Raw genomic sequence first — 10,800 nt, forward strand, 5'->3', positions numbered from 1 at the left:
CTAGTGCTTAGTGAACCTCTCAAGGACTTCAAAATAGTCAGGAAATGTCTTCCTGGTGCAACCAGGATCCTTGATGGTTACTGGAACGTCACCACAAGCAGCAAGAGAGAATGCCATTGCCATTCTATGGTCATCATATGTGTCTATAGATGTTACATTCAATTTCTCGGGAGGAGTAATCACACAGTAATCAGGACCTTCTTCAACCGTTGCTCCTAGCTGAAATGCCAAAACAGTAGGTCAGTGAGATGCTTAAAGTCCATAGGATAGAAACCACAAAGGAAGTAGCAATACCTTTCTGAGTTCAGTGCATATTGCTATCATTCTCTCTGTCTCTTTAACTCGCCAACTCGCCACTGAAAAATAGAGGAAATAAGAATAAATGAGTGTGTTAGAAGCAAACTACTATGCTAAATGATAAAGTAGATAGTTCAAATGCATAACATAGGGAATGACATAAAATGAACCAAATTCTTGCTTACAAGAGAATAGCTGGCTGACTATTTCTGCTCTCTTTTCGGATACAACTAAAACTTTTCAATTATTAAAAAGATTTAAAAGAAAAACTCAGAACAAGAAGCATCCTAGTTCTTTATGTCAAATTTACAAAAAGATCATATCTAGTTCAGACACTAATGATACTATACCACCATCACAAAAACTTGAGTTGATACACATGAATGATTCCATACTATAATCCAAACATGCCACCAGATAAAAAAAACCTTTTCATTCCAAAGCATGAATAATACACAGGACCCACATGCCTTATTCTTAAATTCAACTTTTTATTTTTAGTGGACTAAAATGAAATTTACTAGAAGAACTGGGAGAGACAAGGATTGAACTCAAAGACCACCTAATATAGAGACTAATAATACCATCTTGCTAACCAACTTTCCAAAAGCTTAAGCTATTAGATGAAGGTAAAGTGATTTTATACCATAATTCCATGTTAGACATATTCAAGATGCCATAGAAGAACCTTGAGCAGTCTGCACTCTACTGACTTCAATCATTAAGAAAAATACGATTGAAGCATTGAAGTCAAGAAAAAGCACAGTTATATAACCCCAAACCAGAAAATAATAAGGCTAATTCATTCAAATAGCATTCTCAAACTAAAAAACTGAAAGAATTTTTTTTTTCAGAATAACATAATATGAAAAAATAAATATAAATATATCAAGGGGAAAAATAATAAATGAAAAAGCAAAGGATTATACATTGTTAACTAGATTCAACAATTATCCAGCATCACATTTGGAGATTGGATCGTTTGATGATAACAATATAAATTAAAAGAGAACATAATTAACAGAGTCAAGTGGTCTGACGGCATAATACACTTTAAAGTAAGGACCATCGTGTTGAAATCTTTCAACTACTAGCCTTTTGGAGTTTTATTTAAAAAGGAGAGGGTGGGGGATTCAGACCAATCTCAGTGGGTCAACAGGTCTTCACCAGTTAGATGCAAAAGACTGTCATGAGTAAGAACTGGACCAACCCAAGGAGCAGGTGCCCCAGGTTGTACAACTATAAAAACAAATTTTGAAGGAACAACATAGATGCCCCCACACTCCCGTAGATATAAGAAAAACCATCTACAGAGGAAGCTTTTCAAGTTAAAAATTCAAACATTTCACATGGTCAGTGATCCAATTTCAATATTAGAGTAATTATAATAATTTCATTAACAACAACAAAAAAATTGTGGCAACAAGCTCTTGAGCACAAACAAACAGCTAAACCATACCATCTCTTATAGCCGTGGGACCATTAGCAAATAGTGCAACGACAGCAAGTGTCATGGCAACATCTGGCATCTTGTTCATATTGACATCAATGCCTTGCAAGACTTTTCGACCAGAAGAATCTCGTGGTGGTCCAGTAACAGTGACACTGTTCTCTGTCCATGTAACTTGAGCTCCCATCTTTTCAAGAACTTCAGCAAATTTTACATCTCCCTTTACAAAAATAGGGACAGGACAAAATTTATACATAAGAACGAATTAGAAAAAAAAAAAGTAGGAATTTAAAATGACTGCATGGGGGCTGTCATAGTCTTTACATATGATGAGTAATTAATCACACCATCGACCATATTTACATAACGAACCAAACCAGTTCTAATTATGTATTCCCAAAAGATAAAATTTGATAATTAACCAATTAAGAATTCTCTTCACGACAAGATATAATTGTTTAGCTTCTGCATGCTTTTTCTGCAAGACAAAATGACAGGGCAGGTGTGGTTTGGGCCTGTGGGTCAACAGGCGAAATGGATCTTATGAGTGGGCATATTATCCTGTGTTTAGTGTTTGGGCCTCTTGGGTGTTGGGGCCTATTCTTTCTTTTCTTTGATATTTATGGCTTATTCTGAGTTATCTGCAATTTTTCTCATATATGTCATATATTTTTTAAGAATATGGATGTTAATAGTGTACTTTTTCTTTATAGGATGAATTTTACCACTTAAGTCAAACTTTTAACGATCCACAAGATACAATCTTTTGGCCCCCTAAAATGATTCCCAAGTTCAACATTGCCTATGACTAAACCATCAAAAATAGTCATGCAAGCCTCCTAACTTGTTGTAATTAGAGGAAAATCTTCCTAATTATAAAAAATATTTGTAGAATCTTCTAGTTTATTTTTCAGAATATTGTTTCCTTATTTCCCTTTTTTGGAAGATTAGATTGTTACAAATAGGGGTAATAGACATGAATGATAATAATAAAATTCATTCTCTTCTCAAGTTGGTATCTGAGCTCTAGTGGCTGCCACTGTAGCCGTTGGAGTCATTGATAGGGTAGAAAGGTACACCCAACTCCAGCGAACACAATGTAGGAAATTGTTCCGGGAAAGATGTCGCCACGCACCACTATTGTTGTTGGCATGTGTAGCCCACGTGCCTAGTTTCAACGAGACCCACTCACTGCCGCCAGGTTGGTGACGTTCTATTTGACCCAAATTTGAGTAGATTTGAGTTTTGAGTTCTGCTCCTTTTTCCTGGTGTAGCCCACACATCGTGGTCGTGTCGAATAGAGTCACTAGAGACACCTAATTGTGTTCCAAGGGATGTCTGAGGTAAAAAATTATTCCTTTGATCTTGATATGAAAGCTTATAAGGAGGAACTCGAGCGCTTGAAAGCAATGGTTGAATCAATAAGTAAGCCCTCCGAATCATGTACTTTGTCCATAAAAGGTAAGATTTGTCTCAATATTGTTGGTTTGTGTCTCAAGGTATTTGGATTCTTCATTCAGGAACAACGGATCATATGACACATTTTCATGTGTCCTTCAACCCATATGGTAAAAGAAATAGAAAACAACTTATTACAATTGTGAATGGTCAGTGTATACTTATATGTGGCTCTAGGAATGTAATTTTGGAATCATCTATTATATTAAAGGATGTTTTACATGTTCCACAATTAGCCAATAATCTTGTCTCTGTGCAAAAACTCACAAAGGATTTAAATTGTTCAGTAACATTTTTCTCAACTTATTGTGTTTTTCAAGACCTTACCACAAGAAAGACGATTTTAACTATTAAGGAGTAGAGTGGGTTGTATCTGTTGGAGTCTGATGACCAAAACAAAACAAAAATCATGAGTCAACAAATATGGCTACATCATAAAAGGCTTGGGCATCCTTCGTTCAACCTTATGAAGTCCTTATTTCCCCATTTGTTTACCAAGGAGTTCATTTAGTCTTTTAATTATGATATTTGTCAGTTGTCAAAACAACATAGTACATCTTATCCTATTAGTCATAAAAAGAGTGATTTAATTCACTGACGTTTGGAGACCTATCATAAAATCTATTTCTGGAACTAAATGGTTCATTACCTTTTTTGATGATTGTACCCGTGTCACATGAACATACCTTATGAAAAATAAATCTAGAGTTTTCCAAACCTTTGTTAATTTTTTCTATCTTATCAAAATCAATTTGGAAAAAATATCAAAAGAATCAGGTCTGATAATGGTACTGAATATGTGAATCATGCATTTCTCAATTTTTTGTCTCATAACGGTCTTGTTCATGAACTAACATGTGTAAACACCCCTCAATAGAACGCGGTTGCAGAAAGAAAGAATAGTCATCTTCTTGAGGTAACTAAAGCTCTTTTTTTCAAATGTTGGTTCCAAAAAATTACTTGGGAGAAGCGGTGTTAACTGTCACATATCTCATCAACAGGTTACCACCTGTATCTTAAATGACATTAATCCTACAGAGTCTATTGTCTTGTTCCTTCTTCTCCCCTAATATCGAGTCTACCTAGTCGAGTCTTTAGATGTATTGCTTTTGTTCACTCTCATCATCCTAATCGTAGTAAATTAGATCCCAAAAAGCTCTTAAATGTGTCTTTATTGGGTATCCTTCTAATAAAAAAGGCTACAAATGTTATTATACTCAGAATCATCGTGCCTTTATTATTATGGATGACACCTTTCATGAAACACAATCCTTTTATGTCAGTCCACCACTTCAGGGGGAGAAAGCACTTAAAATGGACGAGCTCTCCTTCTTGTCATTACCATATTTGTCTTTGCAACATGGCCAAGATCTGAGCAATGAAGCTACCATAATCCACATTGAGAAAGAAGAGGAAGAAGAGAATTTTTCTGGCAAAACATATGAAAGAAGAAAACAACCCACTTCGACTCTCAAGCAAGAAAAATTGTCTAATCCGGAGGTGAGGATCCTTGAAGATAACAGTGAGGAGGTAAGTCTTACTAAGGATTTACCCATTGCATTGAGAAAGGAAAGAAGATCATGTGCTAAATATCTTATTTCTCAGTATGTTTGCACTAGCAATCTCTTTGATAAGCACATAAATTCAACTTGGGAGATTGTTGACAAGTCAAGAGACAAGAAGGCAATAGGGTGTAGATGGATATTCACAGTGAAACATAAGGCAGATGGGACAATAGAAAGATATAAAGCTAGATTGGTGGAAAAAGGCTATACTCAAACTTATGGGATTGACTATGAGGAGACGTTTTCTCCGGTGACAAAAATGAATACCGTTCGAGTTGTTCTCGCTTTGGCTACTCATTTTGATTGGCACTTACACCAGTTGGATGTGAAGAATGTCTTTCTTCATGGAAATCTAGAAGAGGAAGTGTACATGGAGATTCCCCTAATTTTGAAATGATAAATGAAAGAACAAGGTATGCCTCCTAAAGAAAGCATTGTATGGTCTTAAGGAATGTGTGAAGGACTCTGGATGAAAATCATTTTGGATGACCTTAAAGTCAAGGTGGACAACCCTGTGCAACTATACTGTGACAATAAGTCTGCCATAAGCATTGTTCATAATCCAGTACAACATGACAAGACCAAACACATCGATATTGACAGACATTTCTCAAAGATAATCTAGGCAGAGGCTTTGAGATTACAACTCATGTTCCTACAGAACTTCAAATAGCATATATTTTTACAAAAGGGCTCCCTCCAGGTAGATTTCAAGATCTTGCAGGCTAGTTGGGAATGATTGATATTCATTTACGAACTTGAAGGGAAGTGTTGTAATTAAAGGAAAATCTTCCTAATTAGAGAAAATATTTGTAGAATTTTCTAGTTTATTTTTCAGTATATTGTTTCCTTATTTCCCTTTTCTGAAATATTAGATTTTACAAATAGAGGTAAGGAGAATGTAACAGACATGAATGATAATAACAAAATTCATTTTATTCTCAAGTCTTCTTATTGTTCTCAATGCTCCCATATAAAATTGACAGATGACCCTACAGTTCTCACTCTCTAATTCATGGTTCAATGCAAAAGATGATTTAGACATACATCATAACAAGTTTCAAGAGATGTTATAGCAATCTGACTCAGCTTGAATTTTGGTCCAGGCTGACTCTACTTAACCTTCAACTCAGGACGACTCAACTCAACCTTCACCCCAGGCCACCTCAATTCGACCTTTGATCTGGGTTGACTCAACTCAAACTTCAGTTTAGGCCAACTCTAATTGACTTTCGACGTTGGACAACTTGGCTCAACCTTTGACCCAGGTTGACGGGATTATATTTAGGAGTTAATTAAAGTCTTGTAGTTGGAGCTTTAGGCCTTTTTCACTTGAGTGGATTTGAGGGAGAGTAATTAAGTGGATTTGAAGGTAATTTTTTTTGTTATTTATTTGAGTAAATTTGGTGGTAAATGAGAGTGGATTTGGAAGTAAAGTTTGTGAGAATTAGTGTAGGATTTAATTTATGTGACAGATTAAAAAAATTTACTTCCAAATCCACTCTCACTTATCTTCAAATCTATTCAAATAAACAACAAAAAAATTTATCTTCAAATCCTCTCAATTACTCTCCTCCAAATCCACTCAAGTGAACAAGGCCTTAGGGTCTAGGACATTTTTACAGCCCACCCATTTGGTGGCCCATTAAAATGGGGCTCTTTAATGTAGTTGTTAAACTATATAAAAGAGAGGGACATTGAGTTCAAATTGTGTTTAAGAGACAACACACACGTACTTGAGAAAACAGAATCAATATAATCCTCTACAAAATCAAAAACAGTATTGTCCAGGCTTTTACCATTTGAATCATCGAGGTATCATTATATGATGTGCTAACTTGCTTTACATGACAATATATTTTATCACTGTTATACAAATGTGGAATTATAAATGTTTTTCAGAAAGTACTTTAAAAACAAATAAAATGAGGGGGAGAAAAGATTGTGAGAGTTCACATGATGATATCAATTCATAAACACTACAGAGACAGGGAAAAGTTTGCTGAAAAGGATAATGAAAGCAGTATCAGCTCAAGAGATGAAACAGGATATCCAAGGGCCATTGAGGATACAACTATACTCTAGTTTTTGGGAGTAAGGACAATAAAAGACATGCATTGAATTAGGAGTGGTACAATAAAAGCCATAAAATAAGAAAACACCATGAATACCTGTAAACTGCTTGTGCCACAGCCCTCAACAGTCATAGTCCCCCCAGTGATTGCTGCACCAGCTAGGAAGTAACTGGCACTTGAAGCATCACCTTCAACAAAAGCATTGCCCGGAGACCTGATAGGAATCATGAGTTTTTAATTCATTGTATATTGGATGTGACAAGGCCACTCAACACTAAAGCATAGAAACCTACTTGTACTTTTGACCTCCATGGACCAAGAACTTGTCCCAATTACCACTGTGTTCCACATAAACTCCAAAGCGCTCCATCAACTTAAGAGTCATATCAACATATGGAACAGAAATCAGTTTATCAACAATCTCAATTTCCACGTTCCCAAGAGCTAAAGGAGCTGCCATAAGCAAAGCAGTCAAGTATTGACTGCTAACTGATCCAGACAGTTTCACCTGCAAGTGTAATGGGATAATAAGATCAAAACTGGAAAAAAAAAATTGACAAACGTAAGGAGAAGGCATAACTAAAAAAAGCATAGTGTTTCTGAAATATGATGATATCTATATAACGTTTATGAATAAGGAAAAAATGTATCTAAGAGAAATAAACAATTGACTCATGAAGAGACCAAAGGCTATATAATAGAAGTGAGGGATAAACTCCGAAAACGAAAACCAACAAGGCAATGGTCCTTCCAAAATATATTTCAATTACAGTATGTTTGATTTGAAACTCAGGCTTTAACGGGAAAGGGAACGGAAATAAAAATATTCTATTATTGAATTGAGGAATATAATATTTATAAAATAAATAAATGATCAGGATATTTTAATCTATCTCTAATTCCTCTCAGATTTCAGAAGAAAAGCAGAGAGAAAGTGTTTTTTGCATTTGAAAGACCAAATTATACTTTCATACTTTTTTATGGAGTATATTTATGTCATTTTATATAATTAATTTCCTATCACTTTCTTTACAACCATATAAGATGAGGAAAAATTATAACTTTCTTTTCTTTCACATTCTCTCCTATAAAATGACCTAAATAATCATCTCAATATCTACTCCTTTTTCATTCTTTTCTCTTTCTTTCCTAAACCAAACAGGCAATAGTGTTTTATCCTTAAGAGGCAGAAACAGGAAGGCTCATTAAATTAGAGTTTTGCTTCAGGAAGGTTAGGCCACATTATTCTAAAAGAAATCCAACCATACCTTACCACCGGGAAGTCCCCCCTTCCCATTCACATGAACAGGCGGACAGTTTGTGCCAAGGACGCAATCAACATCTGCACCAAGCTGCTTCAGACCAGCAACCAAATCACCGATTGGCCTCTCTCTCATTCTAGGCACTCCATCAAGTACATAGCTGAAATATTTTAAACATCAAGATGGTCTATTTAGATACTCAAAGCAGTGGATGGTGAGATTGAAGTAGATCATGAGGAAGACCCTCAGGTGCGTTCCCCAGTGTATAATCAAAATATCTATAGGCAAGTTTGACAGGCTAATTTGCATGTTAAATAAACACATAGCTAATTAGAAGTCCACTTTAAATAAAAAAAGGATGACTAATCTCGATGAGATTTAGAGTTATAACAGGATGCAGGATGAACATGAACTTTGTTGTGACAAGTTATTCAACAAATAATTCAAATATCATGATGAATAAACAATATAAAAACAGACCTTGCATTTCCACCAGCTGCAACAACAGCTGCTGTCAAAGGACGCATTGCAGTACCAGCATTACCAAGGAATAAATTGATTTTATCTTTAGATTCTCCAGCAGTGGGAAACAATCCCCCACAGCCTTCCACAATTGCTTGCTTAGTTGTTTTGTCATCTTCCACACGTAGTCCGAGGGTCCTTAATGCACCAAGCATGTAATGAATATCCTCGCTGTATAACAAGTTGTCTACAACAGTTGTTCCCTGTATACAAATAACAGAATAAAGCATAAGTTATGTCCAACAAGACATCTATTAAGCAATTGAAAGTTGTAAAAGTAATACAATTAAAGTAACACAGAACTTCAAACACCATTCTAATTTTCGCTTTGGGGAAGAATTTATCTTCTAGTGTTAATATTGCTCACACAATCACACCTGGATAATCAACACTCAAGGATTGCTTTAGTTAAATTGAATCAAATATTGACTGTCTATTTTGATAGTTTATTTGAGAAGTTTCTCTCACTCTCTCACCGAATGGGTCCAGCTCCTCCAAAGTAAGCAACCCACCTTAGAAGACAGAATCATAAATGTATTGGAATATCATGCATTGATTTTCACATTAATAATTGAGAAGCTAAGTACCTCCCCTAATACATTTCCTATATCCATATGCATAGTCCCACTTGATTTTAGGAGTACTTTAGCAGACATACCATTATTAGCACATTACTTGCATACTCCTTTGTACAGACATGTCAAAATCAATCCAGATATTGACTATGTTACCCAGTCAAAGCACCTACAAACATTTCTATGCTCATTTTTCATAATAAGCCCCATAGTTTGGCGTAAATATTTGTCATGGGATAGGACGCTACATTTTCACAAGATTACAAAAATTCAAATATTCAAAATCTGGATTACAGCTCTGAATTACATAACCGAAAAAAATAAACAACTAAAGGAATAAACTTCACCTCAGATAGAGCAGCCAGAAGCAGAATTCGATTGGACAGAGACTTAGACCCTGGCAATGTGATGGCACCCGAGATTTCCTTGATGGGTTCCAACACAATCTCCGGCGCCGTCGACGGCTTCTCCGTGGCGGCGACAGAGGCAGAAACCTTAAACACGCAGGAATTTCTCATACCCACATTATAATTTTCCACAAAGCTTCCATTTTTACGAATAAGACTCCAAGATTTTGAGGACCCCAAAAGGCGTGGCCTCAACGAAACTGAATTCACCGATTTGGGTTTGTCGGGATTGGAAGAATGACCGAAAAGTTGAGTGCTTTGAGCAAGACTGTGCACTCTGCTCACCTGGGCCATTTCAATCTTCCTTAAAGTCGTACACCTTGCGCTCTCCACTCAGTTCCTGGATCTTATTCTGTGAAGGGTCTGTCTCTCTGAAATGAGATTGTTTTTGTTTTTTTTTTGTTAATGTATGCAATGAGAGGGGTTTTGTGAGAAGAGGGTACGGGGGTTGGTGGCAAATGACAATGCAAGTGGTTGTTGGATTGAGTCACATAAAGTGGTTTTTGGTTGTCAACTAACACATGTAGAATACAGGAATTGCTTACACCTAAATAATTGAGTGAAAAAGTTGGTGAAGGTCTGGGAACTTTACCTACCAAGGAAAATGGCTTCTGGATTAGGATTTTAGGAAGGTTGGTGTGTAGAGTAGTGTCATTTTTTTGACCCAACAGTGCACGTGTAATGTAATATATATGGAATTAAATTTTAAATTACATAAAATTTGTTGGTATTTTGAATTAGAATTTAGCATCCAATAAAATTATAATATTGATTACTTAATTCTTGGAATACCTTAATTGTTTTTTTTTATTATACCAATAGGAAGTTGGAGTAGTACTATGTCATTTTCTTAAGATAGATTTGAATCTCTAAAGTATGTGACAAGAAATTTGAATTCTCTAATTAAATTTGAAGACAATAAAAAAAATGTTTGTAATAATTGATATAAGATTTACTTCTAATTAATTGATTGGGTAAAAGTATTTAAGTTGACAATATTTAAAAAAAATCAAACTTGTTTTATAACTACAACATAATTTTTTTCATTGAAGAAGTTTGTATCTTTAATTTTACAATTTAGAATCCATAACACGAGGATATTTTTGTTAATTAAAATTTCGCATAGTTTAAAAGTTACATAAATTAACAAATTATATATATATATATATATATATATATATATATATAT

General features: G+C 35.1%; 1 protein-coding gene across 1 annotated transcript; it reads right to left on the reverse strand.

Annotated features, from left to right (window-relative positions):
- On the reverse strand, nucleotides 1-9,905 carry LOC106772109 (3-phosphoshikimate 1-carboxyvinyltransferase 2). Its single transcript, XM_014658282.2, has 8 exons — nucleotides 9,552-9,905; nucleotides 8,588-8,832; nucleotides 8,114-8,267; nucleotides 7,139-7,353; nucleotides 6,942-7,059; nucleotides 1,757-1,967; nucleotides 295-356; nucleotides 1-219 (listed from the first exon to the last, which is right to left on the reverse strand). The coding sequence occupies exons 1-8, from the start codon at nucleotides 9,903-9,905 to the stop codon at nucleotides 1-3; spliced, it is 1,578 nt and encodes a 525-aa protein (XP_014513768.1).
- Between the last annotated feature and the right edge of the window lie 895 nt (nucleotides 9,906-10,800).

Source organism: Vigna radiata, chromosome 8, assembly GCF_000741045.1.
Source record: "Vigna radiata var. radiata cultivar VC1973A chromosome 8, Vradiata_ver6, whole genome shotgun sequence".
Lineage (NCBI taxonomy): Eukaryota > Viridiplantae > Streptophyta > Magnoliopsida > Fabales > Fabaceae > Vigna > Vigna radiata.